At 32.6% G+C, this 19,771-nt stretch overlaps 1 protein-coding gene across 1 annotated transcript; it reads left to right on the forward strand.

The window, feature by feature from the left end:
• Positions 1 to 908: 908 nt before the first annotated feature.
• On the forward strand, positions 909 to 2,227 carry LOC141661672 (uncharacterized). Its single transcript, XM_074468679.1, has 3 exons — positions 909 to 1,358; positions 1,473 to 1,564; positions 1,752 to 2,227. Exons 1-3 carry the CDS (start codon positions 1,073 to 1,075, stop codon positions 2,037 to 2,039), a joined length of 666 nt encoding a protein of 221 aa, XP_074324780.1. The 5' UTR covers positions 909 to 1,072; the 3' UTR covers positions 2,040 to 2,227.
• The last annotated feature ends 17,544 nt before the right edge of the window (positions 2,228 to 19,771 follow it).

The following is a 19,771-nucleotide window of genomic DNA, read 5'->3' on the forward strand; positions in this document are numbered from 1 at the left end:
TTTTGTCTAAAATAATTATATATTATAAATAATTAAAATAAGTTTTATTGAACAAACTATATATTTTTTCATGAATTTTTTAGGCAAACTATTTTTTTTGTTATACATTGAAATTCAGTACTTCAACTTGCATGTATAAGGATAATAACCGTTTTAGTTATGAAATGAGTTTATAAACCTTAACGACCATATCTTAGGCTAATTATATATAGGATATAATAGGGAATCTCAAAAAGGTTTTTGTTTATAAATGGGCCTCTTTATACAAATGTTACACAAGTATTTCAATTAAGTCTTTTTTGGGCTTCCCCTATTGCAGTCCAAGTTCCAACAATAACAATTTAGCAACCTTATTCCTGTTTTATTCCTTTTCCTGGACTGTCTAAAACCCCTGCCTTACATACAATGTTTTTAACCATTAAAAACAGTGAATCGGATATTTATATGACTGTTGATTTGATTATACCATTCTCTGATGCACGTAAAACATTGGAATTGAATGTGTAAAAAACCAAATTTGATGAAATAGAAGATTGAATTTATGCGAAGACAGAGCAACCAAACAAGAGACGAGGATGCCGCGTGGCATAAAGTTAAATGTTGTTACTTACCAGCTTTGCTAAAAAGAAAGTCGGGTGATTAGTGATTACTGGATACTGATGAGCAACATATGGTCCCTGGTCGACACAATCATTAACTGCGTTAGTAATCAACCTACAGTATGATTCCTCCACATGCATTTTTTCTGAGTCATAATGTACATATCATAATAACCAAATAGGTGTCCCTCAACAAAAGAATGTATATCGCACTCTCTCCCTTTGGGTATATTTGTGAATTAGAGTAGTAGTTAGACGCGTTCCTATATAAAATCTCATTTTATTTTTAGTAAGAAAAAGAAAATTTGTGTCGGCTCTTTGATATACAGCTAGATATAGCCAGTCAATTTAGCAAAAAAAGAGAGGATACAGAATTTAAGGTCCTCATACTATATATACTAAAGAAAAAGCGCGCAAAGTTGCAGGTTCTCATAAAAAACAAGAGAGCAAAATTGATTAGAGCAGAAGTAAAAATGCCAGGGTTTTGGTTAAACAAGGTTAGACCGCATGTCAGAATTCGTTCACCGACAATACAGTCCAACCAATCCACTGTTGAACTGAAAAATGAACTTTCTAATCACGGGGGAGCTGAAAAATCTGAGGATTCTGCTGCTTCAGAATCAGTACATGGCAGGAAAATAATGCTAGTGGTTGAATCAAGCTTAGAAGCCAAGAATGCACTTCACTGGGCTTTAACTCATACTCTACAGAGCCGAGACTTGTTATTTCTTCTTTATGTCACCAGGCCTTCTAAGAAAGGTTTATAATATATGTCTAATCATCGTCATTAGCCTCTTCCTTTTTTTTGGAGGTCTTTTGATTACCTTACCTGAATGTAGATTGATATGTTCTTTTTTAAAAAAATTCTGGCAGGCGAGAGAATTAGTAAGGATGGTCATCCGATTCCAAGAATCCCGGAGTTTCTACATTCTATGAAGAATCTGTGTAAACTTAAGAGACCTGAGGTGTGCATAATTAACTTCTACATTGTTTAGTCTCTTGCGAGTTGCGACTCTTGTCTCAATAATTAACTTTTTATCGATACTTTTATGGTTCATATCTTGATTATTTAAGATTCATTGATGTCACGTTTATTAGACCTCAACATTACTATGTAAAAATATGATTAATGTTATGTATTATGATATTTAGGTGGAAACTGAAATTATAGTAACGGAAGGGAAAGAAAAAGGTCCGGTTGTGGTGGAAGAGGCGAAGAAGAAAGAGGTTGCCATGCTGATTCTGGGCCAGAAAAAACGGTCCATGTCGTGGAGGCTCTTGATGATGTGGGCCGGAAACCGACGAATCGGCAGCAATGGGGTGGTGGAACACTGCATTCAGAACGCAAGTTGCATGGCCATTGCAGTAAGGAGGAAAAACAAAGACGGGGGTTATTTAATCACAACTAAGCGTCACAAAAACTTTTGGCTCTTGGCTTGACCATTCACTTAATATAAACTAATATGGTTGTTTTATTTACCTAAACACATTATTACATCTTTTTTTATCTGAGAGTTTCTGTGGTTTCACTTTGTACAGAACTTACAATGTTGTGGTAGTGTGTTTCTATTTTGGAGTTCCATATTCAATAAATCATATATTAAACCGGTGTTTCACTTTGTATAGAACTTACAATGTTGTATGTGTAATGTAACTAAACAGATTTGTTGCTAAAGTTTTACCTAATTAAACCGGTGTTTCCATTATGCCGGAGTACTCGGAATTCAATTTTGTGTTGAAAAACGTCAAAGGTCCCAAACCGTCTACCTCGAGCAGACATACACAAAAGGTTCATCGAGTCCGGTTTTAACCGGGCTTTAAAAAGTCGGGTTTTGACCGAATCGAGATTTTCGGGTTTTAATTTTGACCGGAATGGGCTGGGCTTTCCTAAAATATCAGAATCGATTTGGGCCCTTGTGACGGGCCTTACCGGGCTTTATTTCGGGTCGGATATTTTTCTAATTTAAATTGAATCGAGTTTTATTAGAGACTAGTAGATAACCCCTGCTACGCACGGGTCGTGATCAAAATATCAATATTAAATAATGATTATAGAAATTTATTTTATATTTTTATTAAAATATATAATAAATAAAATTGTACGATTATTGTAATTTTTCTTTTTAATTTATGTGTAATTTTCATTAACTCAAATTTTATTAGAACAACAAACTCAAAGTTATTATGTATCAGTTGTTCAAAAAGACATAACTAATATTTTACAACAAAACTTTAGTCAAGCAATGAGCAACATGATTGACTGATAATTTAACAAACAATTAAATTAACATTACTAAGTAATTGCATGTTAAATTTTTTATTGTTAGCTGAATTTGTGTTTTTATATAGTTTGTGATTGCATATATTTTCTAATAAAATATTCATTATATATGTATAAATTTTCATTTGGTTCAAAAAATAGAATTTTGTAAATATGAATCTAGAAATTATAATGTATATATAATTTCGTTTATATCAAAATAATATAAATATGTGATATATAAGAATAAAAAAATGGGTAAAATATTACATATAAAATTATAAGTCATGTAGGAATAAAAAAAGGATAAAATGGTATATTTAGAGTTATAATAAGATTTAAAAATGGGTGAAATCAAAAGTTCGTAAAACCGAAAAGGGGTGAAACCAAAGTATCCCTTGAAATATTGTTTCATTATTAATTAATAATAACAATGTATAAATGATTCCATTTTATTATTTTAATAAAAAAACTAAGATAAATAGAAATATCGTAATTATAATATATATAGAATTATAAGTCATATAGGAATAATAAGGGATAAAAATAATATACTTAAAGTTATAACATGAATCATAAAATGTGAAAAACCAAGGTCATGGAACTAAAAAATAAGTGAAATTAAAATACCACTTAAAAATAAGTTTCGTTTATTAATAAAGATAAACGGGTAAAAATAATACATATAGAATTATAAGTCATATAGGAATAAAAAGGATAAAAATAATACACTTAGAGTTATAACATAAATCATAAAAGGTGAAAATGTAAAACTAAAAAATAAATGAAACCAAAGTATCACTTAAAAAATTTATTTGTAAGAAAAACGGGAAAAAATAATATATATAGAAATATAAGTCATATAGAATTCAAAAAGGATAAAACTAATACACTTAGAGTTATAACATGAATCATAAAAAGTGAAATTAAAAGGTGGTGGTACCAAAAAATAAGTGAAACCAAAGTAGCATTTAAAAAGAGGTTTTGCATATTAATAAAGTTATAAAAATAAAAAATAATAAAATAATACACTTAAAATATAATATAAATCATAAAAAGTGAAACCAAAAGGTGGTGGTACCAAAAAATAAGTAAAACCAAAGTACCAATTAAAAAGAGGTTTTGCTTATTAATAAAAATTATTAATTCTGAATACTATATATGTTAGCAATTAAATTATCGTAAAAATGTATTAGTTTGCATGAAATTTTTTATGAAAATATTACTTCGTTGAAAACATTTAAGTTCGGAAAAAGATAAACATGTTTATAGAATTATATGTTTTATCACTATTATCCAAATATATATAGTGTATACTGTGTACTCGCTATAACTTCTTTCATTAATCCTGCAATAAAGTATATAAATAATATTATTAATCACGAATCTATAAATATATATGTGTTTAAAGTATTATTTATATTTATACTAAATATAATTCATAAATATATAAAAAAATATATTAGAATAATCAGATTTTAAACAGGTTTTTTCGGATTTTTAATCGGGCCGAGCCCAAACCCGGCCTTTTTACCGGACTGGGCTGAACTTTACCTAAAAATATATTGCACATCAGGCCCTAAGTATTGGCCGGATTTTGACCAGACCGGTTTAAACAAGATTTTGACCCGGTCCGATCGGGTCAGATTTTCGGGCCAGCATCTCTCTTAGCATCACTCTTTTTGTGTTAAAAATAACTAACAAGGATAAGGTTAGCGTAGGTTTGATTCGGATTAACCGATAAGTAAAAAAAGTAATCTATTTTTCTTAAATTTCCCGGCCCAGGAGCATTTTGATGAGTTGTACCGGAAAGTTGATAATTGAGGGAGGCATTAGCAGTTTGGTGTCATGGATTATCAAAAGAGAAAAGCATTAGGTATCGTGGGGAAAGTAAAGGAATAAGGGGTCACTTGAACCACCTTGTAAAGTCGGGTAGTTAAAAATTGGGGCACATGGTGCTTAAACCTTTTTCTTTTACTGAATTTGCTTTGTTCTTGTAGGGAATGTAGGTCCATGAACTGGTATGATGCACCGGCCGAAAAAGTTATCAGGTTTATTATGGTTAATCGGCAGTTAAATGTAAACCCATTTACGGACAGTATAAGAGGTATAGGTTTCAACTTCGATTAATTTATTGTTTGCTTCTTATTTCTTAGTTATACTCCCTCCTGCCAATCATTTCTATACAAATGATTTGAATAAGGAGGACAAAAAATTCATTAAAATAATATTAGTTTTGGTAAGATAGTGGCATGAAAGAGAAATAAAAAATATAATTTAGTGAGAAAAGTATAAAATTGGATAAAGTGGGGGACCAATAAATATTTAATGAATAAAGTGAGTGTACAGGAGAAAGTAGTAGATGTGGTTGATTTTTATATTATTAAATTCTTACTATTTTTTATAAGTTTGAAATGTATATAATTGAATAAAATATCCGAAAAAGAAAAATGTATAGAAATGAATGAGACAGAGAGTAACTACCGGATAGCCCTGAAAGAAATATTTCCTAAGTTCAATCATGTATGAGGATTTAGGAATAACTTTTATGTAATCTGTTTTGATTTCATTGATATTAATAAAAGACTTATTTTGTTTTTATTACGGGTTTTATCTATTTAAGTGTTTTAATAAGATATAACATAGTTTAGAGTAAAACTTTTTATGGATTATGATGAGATGATAATAGTGAGACCTAAAAGATGATAACTCTAAACTTAAATAGTTCCTGGTCGTAGGATTACTAACTGGTAATTAATAATCCGCAAAGATCGGTACATACTATGCTTGCTTCATTATGAAAGATGTCTGTTCTCAAAGACATTTGTGTGGTGACACTATAGCTAGTATGTATGTGTTTATTATAGAGTAAATTCACTGAACATGACTCACCCAGCTGAACAACTGATGGAGTTCACTCACGTGTCAGCAGTTGTTCACATAGTGATAGTTGTACAAGTATCCTTAGACTTGAGGTCATCATAGTCATCTTGTGTACACTGAACTATGCTTTGGTTTAGTTCTTAGTCTCCAGGGACAATTATTAGGGCTCTACTGGGTATAGAAATTTGTACATGAAGATAGTGTATAATCAATATAGGATCTACCCCTTCCAGTGAAGGAAGCGAATGTTCAAGGCTGATGCACTTATGCTAGTTCAGGAATCTCTGGCCAGAGTGAATTAAATTAGAAAGGAGTTTCTAATTTGCATAGAACTACGCATAGTAAATGGTAAGCAAGTGATTAAATTAGATAGGCTTGACACGAGATCCATGCCTTGTATTTAATCGGGACATTGTAGGGTAAAAGGAGTTTCTTGTACGATAACTATTCACTGAATAGGTTTTTGGTATTCTAAGCAGTGAATTCGTATTATCCGGATAGTCGCGATATGTTGAGAAGCATCACTCACGATGTAGAATAAATGTGATTAATTAATTAATCATATTTAATAAATTAGAGAGTTTATATAAATAATGATAAAATAGTTTTATTATTATTTATTTCTACTACCGGCTTAATATTGAACCTACAGGGTCACACCATAAAAAGAGAATGATTTAATGGTGGAGGAATTAATTAATAATGGCTAATAATTATTTATTTGTGAAATAAATAATTAATTGGCAAATTTAATAATTAATTAAATGAGATTTAATTGATTATAAATTAATTAAGAAAAGTTCTTAATATTATTAATTAAAGATTTAATTTTTGGAAATTAAATCAAGAGAGAGAATTATTTCTAAAGTGTTTAGAAAAAGGATTAATAATTAAAAGGTGTTTTAATTATTAATGAGAATAATAAATGGGATAATAATAATAATATTTATGGGAAAATTTCAGCTGAAAATTTTGCCTATAAATATACTATTATAAACCCTATTTTCATTCGAACCCAAAACCCCAAAAGTTTTAGAAAACCAAATTCTCTCCACATCCTCCTCCTCCTTAACGTCATTTTCTTGGTGGATACCGGTGGAGTGTTTCACGTTTGAGGAGCAACTGCTAAGGATCTCCGATCGTTGCTTTTGGATCGCTTATTAAAGGTTAGTAATCGATCCCTATGTTTTTACCACGATTTATATGCTTTTATTTCGATTTTATGTGTGTAAAAGTGTTTTGTCATGCCTCCGCTGCGTTTAAAATCTAATAATGGTATCAGAGCATAGGTTGTATGCATATAGATCTGTGGTAAAAATTTCAGAATTTTATGTGCTTGTATGAATTAATTATGATTTTTACAAGTTATATCATGGATTAATTTTGTCTGATGAGAAATCGTTTCTCAGAATAATTTTGAATGTTGATCTGGGTTCTACAAGTGTTGTAGATCGTCTGGGTATTTTTTTCATAATTTTATGATGTATAGATTTTTTATTATGAATTTTTGAAGTTGTTGCAATTAAAATTCGTAATTAAATAAAAATAATCATATATATATATGTAAATTGTAAGTCTGTTGTATATATATATATGTTTGCATATCTGTTGTATGGCTGCTGTGTTGAATGCACGGAAAAACAGAAGACAGAAGTCAGGCACAGTGTTCGAGGAGAAGAAAACACTGACAGCTACGGTCGGCGCGTGCAGCGCACGCGGGGAAGGGGTGTCGCGCATTCCGGGAATGCGTTACACCCTGTGGCGCATTCACATAATGCGTTACACCTTTTAATTGATTAAAAGGGTTGTAACGCATCACCGGAATGCGTTACAGGGCTTGTAACGCGTTCCTGTAATGCGTTACAGCCCGACTGTCCACATTAAAATTGATTTTCTGGGAGTTTCATAACTCCGTTTTGGGCGTGCAATATACCGTTGGATTCGTTTTTCGAGACGGATCTAATGGAGTGATCAATTTTAGTTTATATAAAAGTTTTGAACTGTTTATATTCCATGAAGTGTTTTAAAGCTGTTTTTGATCGTTTGAATTGATTTTAAATGCTTCATGTGATACATAGAGATGTATAATGCTTAGACTAATGTGCTAGATGATGTAACGTGCCTACCTTGATGTTTATTCATGTTGATATATGTGATATATGCTTAGTTTATCATGCGATGATAGATTTAGGTGAACTTAAATGAACATAAGGCGTTTGTTAGACAACCTAGTATAGTGAAATTGTTTCATAACCTTAAGAATAATATTATCCAGACATGCTACCTTCTTGGAAAAGGAGTTTATCCTTGAAGGAAATAGTGGAAGCAAAATTGAACTTGATGAAGTTCAAGAAGCACAAACTACTACGGATCAAGTGGAAACACCTGTTCTGACTGAACAACCTTTTGTGGAACAGCCCATTCATAGAACAGGGAGAGTGTCTCACCAACCTGAGAGGTAATATGGCCTTGTCATTAAGAATGACAATGAGTTGTCGATCATTGATGATGACGACCCTGTGACCTATAATGAGGCTATGAGTAGTGTTGACTCAGAGAAATGACATAGTGCCATGGAATCCGGAAAGGAATCAATGTATACGGGATACAAAAGAATGGTTAGAGCAGATGGCCAGGTGGGGACCTTTAAGGCCAGGCTTGTGGCAAAAGAATTCAAACAAAGGCAATGGATTGACTATGATGAAACATTTTACCTGTAGCCCTGTTATAATCAGTTCGGATTTTGCTTGCGATTGCTGCTTACTACGACTATGAGATCTGGCAAATAGCCAGATGGTTTTCTTTCCAAGAGAAATGAAAACCTAGTGTGTAAGCTGCTGCGAACCATATGTGGTTTAAAGCAAGCTTCTCGAAAGATGGAACATTCGTTTTGATGAGACAATCAAAGAGTTTGATTTTATAAAAAACGAAGATGAACCATGCGTCTACAAAAGGGTTAGTGGGAGCGCGGTAACATTTCTTGTATTGTATTGAATTAGAGTTGACACACATAACAACATAGCAGACCCACTCACAAAGCTACTTTATGAAAATCACTTTGATCGTCATAAAGACAAGATGGGTATTAGATACCAGAGTGATTGGCTTTAGTACAAGTGGGAGATTGAAAGGAATATGTCCTAAGTCCAATCATGTATGAGGATTTAGGAATAACTTTTATGTAATCTGTTTTGATTTCATTGTTATTAATAAAAGACGTGTTTTGTTTTTATTACGGGCTTTATCTATTTAAGTGTTTAAATAAGATATACCATAGTTTAGAGTAAAACTTTTTATGGATTATGATGAGATCATAATAGTGATGAAAGGAATATGTCCTAAGTCCAATCGTGTATTAGGATTTAGGAATAACTTTTATGTAATCTGTTTTGATTTCATTGATATTAATAAAGACTTGTTTTGTTTTTATTACGGGCTTTATCTATTTAAGTGTTTAAATAAGATATACCATAGTTTAGAGTAAAGCTTTTTATGGATTATGATGAGATCATAATAGTGAGACCTAAAAAGATGATAACTCTAAACTTAAATAGTTCCTGGTCGTAGGATTACTAACTGGTAATTAATAATCCGCAAAGATCGGTACATACTATGCTTGCTTCATTATGAAGGATGTCTGTTCTCATAGACATTTGTGTGGTGACACTATAGCTAGTATGTAGGTGCTTATTATAGAATAAGTTCACTGAACATGACTCGCCCAGCTGAACAAGTGATGGAGTTCACTCACATGTCAGCAGTTGTTTGCTTAGTGATAGTTGAACAAGTATCCTTAGACTTGAGGTCATCATAGTCATCTTGTGTACACTGAACTATGCTTTGGTTTAGTTCTTAGTCTCCAGGGACAATTATTAGGGCTCTTCTGGGTATAGGAATTTATACACGAAGATAGTGTATGATCAATAAAGGATCTACCCCTTCCAGTGAAGGAAGCGAATGTTCAAGGCTGATCCACTTATGCTAGTTCAGGAATCTCTGGCCAGAGTGAATGAAATTAGAAAGGAGTTTCTAATTTGCATAGAACTACGCATAGTAAATGGTAAGCAGGTGATTGAATTAGATAGGCTTGACACGAGATCCATACCTTGTATTTAATCAGAACATTGTAGGGTAGAAGGAGTTTATTGTACGGTAACTATTCACTGACAGGTTCTTGGTATTCTAAGCAGTGAATTCATATTATCCGGATAGTCACGATATGTTGAGAAGCATCACTCACGATGTAGAATAAATGTGATTAATTAATTAATCATATTTAATAAATTAGAGAATTTATATAAATAATGATAAAATAGTTTTATTATTATTTATTTCTACTACCGGCTTAATATTGAACCTACAGGGTCACACCATAAAAAGAGAATGATTTAATGGTGGAGAAATTAATTAATAATGGCTAATAATTATTTATTTATGAAATAAATAATTAATTGGCAAATTTAATAATTGATTAAATGAGATTTAATTGATTATAAATTAATTAAGAAAAGTTCTTAATATTATTAATTAAAGGATTTAATTTTTGGAAATTAAATCAAGAGAGAGAATTATTTCTAAAGTGTTTAGAAAAAGGTTAATGATTAAAAGGTGTTTTAATTATTAATGAGAATAATAAATGGGATAATAATAATAATATTTATGGGAAAATTTCAGCTGAAAATTTTGCCTATAAATACACTATTATAGACCCTATTTTATTCTAACCCCATCGAACCCGAAAACCCAAAAAGTTTGGAAAACCCAATTCTCTCCACCTTCTTCCTCCTCCTTAACATCGTTTTCTTGGTGGATACCGGTGGAGTGCTTCACACTTGAGGAGCAACTGCTAAGGATCTTTGATCGTTGTCTCCGAATTATTTTAAAAGGTTAGATTCGATCCCTCGAATTTTTATTCACGATTTATATGCTTTTATTTGGATTTTGTATGTGTAAAAGTGTTTTTCCACGCCCCGCTGCATTTAAAAATCCAACAATGGTATCAGAGCATAGGTTGTATGCATATAGATCTGTGGTAAAAATTTCAGAATTTTATATGCTTGTATGAATTAATTATGATTTTTACAAGTTATATTATGGATTAATTTTGTCTGATGAGAAATCGTTTCTCAGAATAATTTTGAATGTTGATCTGGGTTCTACAAGTGTTGTAGATCGTCTGGGTATTTTTTTCATAATTTTATGATGTATAGATTTTTTATTATGAATTTTTGAAGTTGTATCCATTAAAATCATAATAAAATATAGATATATATATATAATATGTTGTATATATATATATATTATAATCTGTACATCTGCAAAAGTTTGTCTGTTGTTTGTGTGTTGCACGGCTGTCAGTAAAGGACAGAGAAGAATCAGAGTTGTCAGGTGCGCAAACCGAGGAAAAGCGGCGGCTGCTGAAAAAAAAGAAGAAAAAAAAGAGGGAATGCGTTACACACCTGTGGCGCATTCACGAAATGCGTTACACCCTTTAATGGCTTAAATGGGGTGTAACGCTTCACCAGAATGCGTTACAGGGCTTGTAACGCATTCCTGTAATGCGTTACAGCCCGTCTGTTAATTTTAAAATTGATTTTCTGGGAGTTTCGTAACTCCGTTTTGGGCGTGCAATATACCGTTGGATTCGTTTTTCGAGACGGATCTAATGGAGTGATCAATTTTAGTTTATATAAAAGTTTTGAACTGTTTATATTCCATGAAGTGTTTTAAAGCTGTTTTTGATCGTTTGAATTGATTTTAAATGCTTCATGTGATACATAGAGATGTATAATGCTTAGACTAATGTGCTAGATGATGTAACGTGCCTATCTTGATGTTTATTCATGTTGATATATGTGATATATGCTTAGTTTATCATGCGATGATAGATTTAGGTGAACTTAAATGAACATAAGGCGTTTGTTAGACAACCTAGTATAGTGAAATTGTTTCATAACCTTAAGAATAATATTATGAATACAATCATGAGATTCTTGTGTTTGTGAAACACGTAATTGAATATGAATTTTCGATATGAGAGAAAGGATGATTCTGTCAACAACATATTTCTATCTGTAAGAAAGGGTTATTAAGTGACGCCTCTTGACAATGCTCCACCCGATCTGGGAATCATCTGATTATTGATTATTGATTTGAAATATTTAATTTAAAAGGAAGAATTTCTTTATAATATGATTATGATTGTAACGTAATATAATCCCTCTAAAATTAAATAATATCAAGTAGTAATTGGCCAATGACACAACGGGCTTGTGTCGGTCATAGCCTTCCAACATGATAGAAAAGTAGTTCTTATTTTTGAATCATTGTCGGTTCGTGCTACAGCCGAGGGCTTTGATTTCGAAATAAGAAATACTTGTCTATTACATAGAGATGTGTACATTGAATAAGAATCTAAAGGTCGGTACGTGCTACAGCCGTGGGCCTTTGGGGACTGATTCAACTGTACAGAATGTTGGGTTAGACTTGACTTAGAATATTGAGTTTGTCGTGCTACAGCCGAGACTCAATTATTCAAGAGGCTAAAGTTTGATTAGGGAATAACATGAGATGTAATTGACAAGAGTTGTCTGCCTATTGAACATTACATAGCGGTTCGTGCTACAGCCGGGGTCGTGTAATGGAATTTAGGATCCCTATTCCCACTAGCATTATGAATGCTTAATTTTTCACGTAGGGGGTTGAATAAATTAGGAAAACTAGTGGGAGCCACTTATGAATAAATACCCGATTCATATAGTGTTTTAAAATGAAATCGATTATTTGCTAAGTGTTGTTATGTGTTTATCATTTACAGATTTACAATATACATTATGTCTTCTGCACTATCAATCAGGGGCATACTGGATGCTCATAAATTGACTGGTCCTAATTATGCTGACTGGCTTCGAAACTTGAGAATTGTTCTCAGGATTGAGAAGCTGGAATACGTGATTGACTCACCTAAGCCTACTGAACCTGCTAGTGATGCACATAATGATGAACACGTTGTGTATCGTAGGTGGATAGATGATGCAAATGTTGCTCAATGCATCATGCTAGCTTCCATGAACATTGAGCTACAGAAGCAATATGAGCATATGGATGCTCACACTATCCTCATGCATATACAAGAGTTGTATGATGTGGCGGGGAGGACAGCTCGATATGAGATATCGAAGGAGCTGTTCGGTTGTAGGATGTCTGAGGGATCATCTGTGAATGACCATGTACTTAAGATGATCAATTTGATTTAACATCTTGGACAACTTGGTTTTGCCATGGATGGGGAGCTGAGCCAAGATTTGGTCTTGCAATCGCTTTCGAGTTCGTTCTCGCAGTTTGTTGTGAACTTTCACATGAATAAGTTGGATGTCAGCCTGCCTGAACTCCACAACATGTTGAAGACTGCGGAATCGAATTTTTCCCCTAAGAAGAGTTCTGTTCTTCTAATTGGTGAAGGTTCCAATCCTAAGAAAAGGAAGAGGAACTCTTCCAAGAAGAAGAAAGTAGGTGAGAAAACGCCGGTTCCACCAAAAGCTGAAGATCCCAAGAGCAAATTTGTTTGCTTTCACTGTAATAAGGTGGGGCACTGGAAGAGGAACTGCAAGGTTTACCTTGCAGAATTGAAGAAGAAGGGTAGTGAGACTACCGCTTCTGATTCAGGTATGTTCATGATACAAGTGAATATGTCATTTCTACTTGGGTATTAGATACCGCCTGTGGTTCGACCAAGGAGAAGTAGGACTCTTGAGGAAGAGGAGGTGATTCTACTGATGGGAAATGGAGCAAGAGTTGCTGCTGAAGATGTAGAATCATTTCATTTACATATGCCTACGGGCTAGACTATTGTTTGAAATAATTGTTATTTTGTTCCCTCGATTGTGAGGAATATTATTCCATGTTAGACTTGGCTGGATTTTCATTTATTATTGAGAATAATGAATGTTCTATTCTTAGAGATAATATTCTTTATGGACGTGGTACTTTAAATAATGGTCTGTATATATGTGACATAATTTACTTCAGATTGAACAAACTAATAAAAGAAAAGGGATGATGAAAATCTCACTTTATAGTGGCACTGCAGTCTCCATTTAGTAGACATGGAGAGAGGACTGCAAATTTGCTAGGAATGGTACACACAGATGTATGTGGACCAATGTCTAAGCAAGCCATGGGTGGATTTTCATACTTCATTACTTTCATAGATGATAGATCTGGATTCGGATATGTGTTTGATGAAACACAAGTCTGAGGCCTTTGAAAGGTTCAAAGAATATAAGTATGAAGTGGAGAAACAACCAAACATAGTATTATAACTCTTCGATCAGATCGAGGTGGTGAATACTTTAACGAAGAGTTTCTAGATTATCTCAAAGTAAATGGTATAGTCTCCCAGTGGACTCCTCCAGATTGGTATCTGAAAGGAGAAATCGAACTTTGTTAGACATAGTTTGGTCCATGATGAGCTATGCAAATCTTCCAGTATTCCTATGGGGTTATGCATTGGAAACCTCAGCATATTTACTGAATATAGTGCCTTCCAAATCTGTTCCTCAAACTTCGTATGAGATATGGAAAGTAAGGAAACCGAGTCTTAAACACGTTAAGATTTGGGGATGTCCAGCTTATGTCAAGTAAGTTGACCCAGATAAGCTGGAATATCGATCCGTAAAATATAGTTTTGTGGGATATCCTAAAGAGACTTTAGGGTATTACTTTTACACCGATCATCGGGTGTTTGTCTCCAGACATGCTACCTTCTTGGAAAAGGAGTTTATCCTTGAAGGAAACAGTGGGAGCAAAATTGAACTTGATGAAGTTTAAGAAGCACAAACTACTACAGATCGAGTGGAAACACCTGTTCTGACTGAACAACCTTTTGTGGAACAACCCATTCATAGATCAGGGAGAGTGTCTCTCCAACCTGAGAGGTAATATGGCCTTGTCATTGAGAATGACAATGAGTTGTCGATCATTGATGACGATGACCCTATGACTTATAATGAGGCTATGAGTAGTATTGACTCAGAGAAATGGCATAGTGCCATGAAATCCAGAATGGAATCTATGTATACGGTATACAAAAGATATATTATAGCATATGGCCAGGTGGAGACCTATAAGGCCAGGCTTGTGGAAAAAGGATTCAAACAAAGGCAATGGATTGACTTTGATGAAACCTTTTACCTGTAGCCCTGTTAAAATCAGTTCGGATTTTGCTTGCGATTGCTGCTTACTACGACTATGAAATCTGGCAGATGGCCAGATGGTTTTCTTTCCAAGGGATATGAAAACCTAGTGTGTAAGCTGCTGCGAAACATATGTGATTTAAAGGAAGCTTCTCGAAAGATGGAACATTCATTTTGATGAGACAATCAAAGAGTTTGATTTTATCAAAAACGCAAATGAACCATGCGTCTACAAAAGGGTTAGTGGGAGCGCGGTAACATTTCTTATATTGTATTGAATTAGAGTTGACACACATAACAACATAGCAGACCCACTTAAAAGGCTACTTTATGAAAGTCACTTTGATCGTCAAGATGGGTATTAGATACCAGAGTGATTGGCTTTAGTACAAGTGGGAGATTGAAAGGAATATGTCCTAAGTCCAATCGTGTATTAGGATTTAGGAATAACTTTTATGTAATCTGTTTTGATTTCATTGATATTAATAAAGACTTGTTTTGTTTTTATTACGGGCTTTATCTATTTAAGTGTTTAAATAAGATATACCATAGTTTAGAGTAAAGCTTTTTATGGATTATGATGAGATCATAATAGTGAGACCTAAAAAGATGATAACTCTAAACTTAAATAGTTCCTGGTCGTAGGATTACTAACTGGTAATTAATAATCCGCAAAGATCGGTACATACTATGCTTGCTTCATTATGAAGGATGTCTGTTCTCATAAACATTTGTGTGGTGACACTATAGCTAGTATGTAGGTGCTTATTATAGAATAATTTCACTGAACATGACTCGCCCAGCTGAACAACTGATGGAGTTCACTCACGTGTCAGCAGTTGTTCGCTTAGTGATAGTTGAATAAGTATCATTAGACTTGAGGTCATCATAGTCATCTTGTGTACACTGAACTATGCTTTGGTTTAGTTCTTAGTCTCCAGGGACAATTATTAGGGCTATCTGGGTATAAAAATTTGTACACGAAGATAGTGTATGATCAATAAAGGATCTACCCCTTCCATTGAAGGAAGCGAATGTTCAAGGCTGATCCACTTATGCTAGTTCAGGAATCTCTGGCCAGAGTGAATGAAATTAGAAAGGAGTTTCTAATTTGCATAGAACTACGCATAGTAAATGGTAAGCAAGTGATTGAATTAGATAGGCTTGACACGAGATCCATGCCTTGTATTTAATCGGAACATTGTAGGGTAGAAGGAGTTTATTGTACGGTAACTATTCACTGACATGTTCTTGGTATTCTAAGCAGTGAATTCATATTATCCGGATAGTCGCGATATGTTGAGAAGCATCACTCACCATGTAGAATAAATGTGATTAATTAATTAATCATATTTAATAAATTAGAGAATTTATATAAATAATGATAAAATAGTTTTATTATTATTTATTTCTACTAACGGCTTAATATTGAACCTACAGGGTCACACCATAAAAAGAGAATGATTTAATGGTGGAAGAATTAATTAATAATGGCTAATAATTATTTATTTATGAAATAAATAATTAATTGGCAAATTTAATAATTGATTAAATGAGATTTAATTGATTATAAATTAATTAAGAAAAGTTCTTAATATTATTAATTAAAGGATTTAATTTTTGGAAATTAAATCAAGAGAGAGAATTATTTCTAAAGTGTTTAGAAAAAGGATTAATGATTAAAAGGTGTTTTAATTATTAATGAGAATAATAAATGGGATAATAATAATAATATTTATGGGAAAATTTCAGCTGAAAATTTTGCCTATAAATACACTATTATAGACCCTATTTTATTCTAACCCCATCGAACCCGAAAACCCAAAAAGTTTGGAAAACCCAATTCTCTCCACCTTCTTCCTCCTCCTTAACATCATTTTCTTGGTGGATACCGGTGGAGTGCTTCACACTTGAGGAGCAACTGCTAAGGATCTCTGATCGTTGTCTCCGAATTATTTTAAAAGGTTAGATTCGATCCCTCAAATTTTTATTCACGATTTATATGCTTTTATTTGGATTTTGTATGTGTAAAAGTGTTTTTCCACGCCCCGCTGCGTTTAAAAATCCAACAAGTGAGACCTAAAAGATGATAACTCTAAACTTAAATAGTTCCTGGTCGTAGGATTACTAACTAGTAATTAATAATCCGCAAAGATCGGTACATACTATGCTTGCTTCATTATGAAGGATGTCTGTTCTCATAGACATTTGTGTGGTGACACTATAGCTAGTATGTAGGTGCTTATTATAGAATAAGTTCACTGAACATGACTCGCCCAGATGAACAACTGATGGAGTTCACTACCGTGTCAGCAGTTGTTCAGATAGTGATAGTTGTACAAGTATCCTTAGACTTAAGGTCATCATAGTCATCTTGTGTACACTGAACTATGCTTTGGTTTAGTTCTTAGTCTCCAGGGATAATTATTAGGGCTCTACTGGATATAGGAATTTGTACACGAAGATAGTGTATTATCAATATAGGATCTACCCCTTCCAGTGAAGGAAGCGAATGTTCAAGGCTGATCCACTTATGCTAATTCAGGAATCTCTGGCCAGAGTGAATTAAATTAGAAAGGAGTTTCTAATTTGCATAGAACTACGCATAGTAAATGGTAAGCAAGTGATTAAATTAGATATGCTTGACACGAGATCCATGCCTTGTATTTAATCGGGACATTGTAGGGTAGAAGGAGTTTATTGTATGATAACTATTCACTGAATAGGTTCTTGGTATTTTAAGCAGTGAATTCGTATTATCCGGATAGTCGCGATATGCTGAGAAGTATCCCTCACGATGTAGAATAAATGTGATTAATTAATTAATCATATTTAATAAATTAGAGAATTTATATAAATAATGATAAAATAGTTTTATTATTATTTATTTCTACTACCGGCTTAATATTGAACCTACAGGGTCACACCATAAAAAGAGAATGATTTAATGGTGGAGGAATTAATTAATAATGGCTAATAATTATTTATTTGTGAAATAAATAATTAATTGGCAAATTTAATAATTAATTAAATGAGATTTAATTGATTATAAATTAATTAAGAAAAGTTCTTAATATTATTAATTAAAGGATTTAATTTTTGGAAATTAAATCAAGAGAGAGAATTATTTCTAAAGTGTTTAGAAAAATGATTAATAATTAAAAGGTGTTTTAATTATTAATGAGAATAATAAATGGGATAATAATAATAATATTTATGGGAAAATTTCAGCTGAAAATTTTGCCTATAAATATACTATTATAAACCCTATTTTCATTCGAACCCAAAAACCCAAAAGTTTTAGAAAACCAAATTCTCTCCACCTCCTCCTCCTCCTTAACGTCGTTTTCTTGGTGGATACCGGTAGAGTGCTTCACGTTTGAGGAGCAACTGCTAAGGATCTCCGATCGTTGCTTTTGTATCGCATATTAAAGGTTAGTAATCGATCCCTATGTTTTTACCACGATTTATATGCTTTTATTTGAATTTTATGTGTGTAAAAGTGTTTTGCCATGCCTCTGTTGCGTTTAAAATCCGATAAGCCCGTCCAGAGAGCTTTACCTTATGACAAGTTTTCGGGCACTAGTAATGATAAGAGCCTGCATATGATGGGTTGTTGCAACTTGCAAACAAGGAAGCATTATTAAAAAAAGCTCAAGTTACACTTTATTAACCAAAATTAACTATCTTTAGATAATTAGATTCATCTATATTTGAATGAACAAATTTGCAAGAGATAAATGAGTTCTAACTTTGCCATGATAGAGGCCAATTTACAACCATTGCCATTTTGCAACTATTTACAAGATAGAATATGTGTACAAGATTGGTGTAGTTGATAGACATTATGAAATGAAAGTATTAGAGGGTGTTGTTGGCCCAATTGAATCACAAAAGACAGGGAGGCCATATTTGTTTCATGATATTATAATTCTGGGATTATAATATGGGAATAATTAATTCATTAAAATTAGTCATGTGGATAAAATAATCTTATCATATGTTAGTTTAGAAAGATTAAGTGTAGGATTAGACTATAATCCTTTAAAATTATATCATATGCTTGTTTTGAGGGATAGTCTTTGAGATTGGAATATAGTTATTTAAATTTTTCAGTCCTATATCTTTTTCACATGAAATAACATTTTTTTCACATGAAATAACAATGAGGGGATAATTCTTTAAAAAATGACTTGTGAGAGAGATATAAAATAATACGTCCTTCCACCAAGAATTAGAAAGTATTATAGTCAAATTCTTTACTACAACAAAACAAACATGCGATAAGAGAATTTAAAGCATTATATAATCCTTGAATAATGCTTTACTAATTTTTACAAAATAAATATGGGATTGGAAAATTTAAAATATTACAATCTTATCACCTACTTAATCCATGAAACAAATATGACCAAAGAGTGTGGATACTATACTCATGGTCCTCCTTAGTTATGAGAAGCCCATTTGAACTTCAAAGCTCACATTGATTTTGTTTAGTAGAACAAGTCTGCAATTATTAGGAAAAGCAAGATTAATTATTAGTAGGTAATAAAATTTAAACAAAGCAGTGACTGATGTGACCCAAAGAAACTCCAATATTTTTGTAATATAGAGGACACAATACTTTCTTTCTTTTTTTTGTAGTACTCCCTCCGTCCCATAAAACAATTCCTATTTTGATTTTTAACACTATTCACGGTAAGCGATTGACTACTAATTTACGTCTAATTTATAAGATCAAACATAGTCATGAGTGATTTTGTTGTATTTGTATTTATGAGTAATTTAATACAATGAAATTTTTATATTTAATACTTATACGAAATTAAAGATAT

The sequence above is a fragment of the Apium graveolens genome, chromosome 5, assembly GCF_009905375.1.
Source record: "Apium graveolens cultivar Ventura chromosome 5, ASM990537v1, whole genome shotgun sequence".
NCBI lineage: Eukaryota > Viridiplantae > Streptophyta > Magnoliopsida > Apiales > Apiaceae > Apium > Apium graveolens.

Coding starts and splice junctions, on each gene's coding strand:
- LOC141661672 (XM_074468679.1), top strand. CDS start 1,073: ATGCCAGGGTTTTGGTTAAACAAGGTTAGACCGCATGTCAGAATTCGT. Junction 1,359..1,472: donor CACCAGGCCTTCTAAGAAAG/GTTTATAATATA, acceptor AAATTCTGGCAG/GCGAGAGAATTAGTAAGGAT. Junction 1,565..1,751: donor GTAAACTTAAGAGACCTGAG/GTGTGCATAATT, acceptor TATGATATTTAG/GTGGAAACTGAAATTATAGT.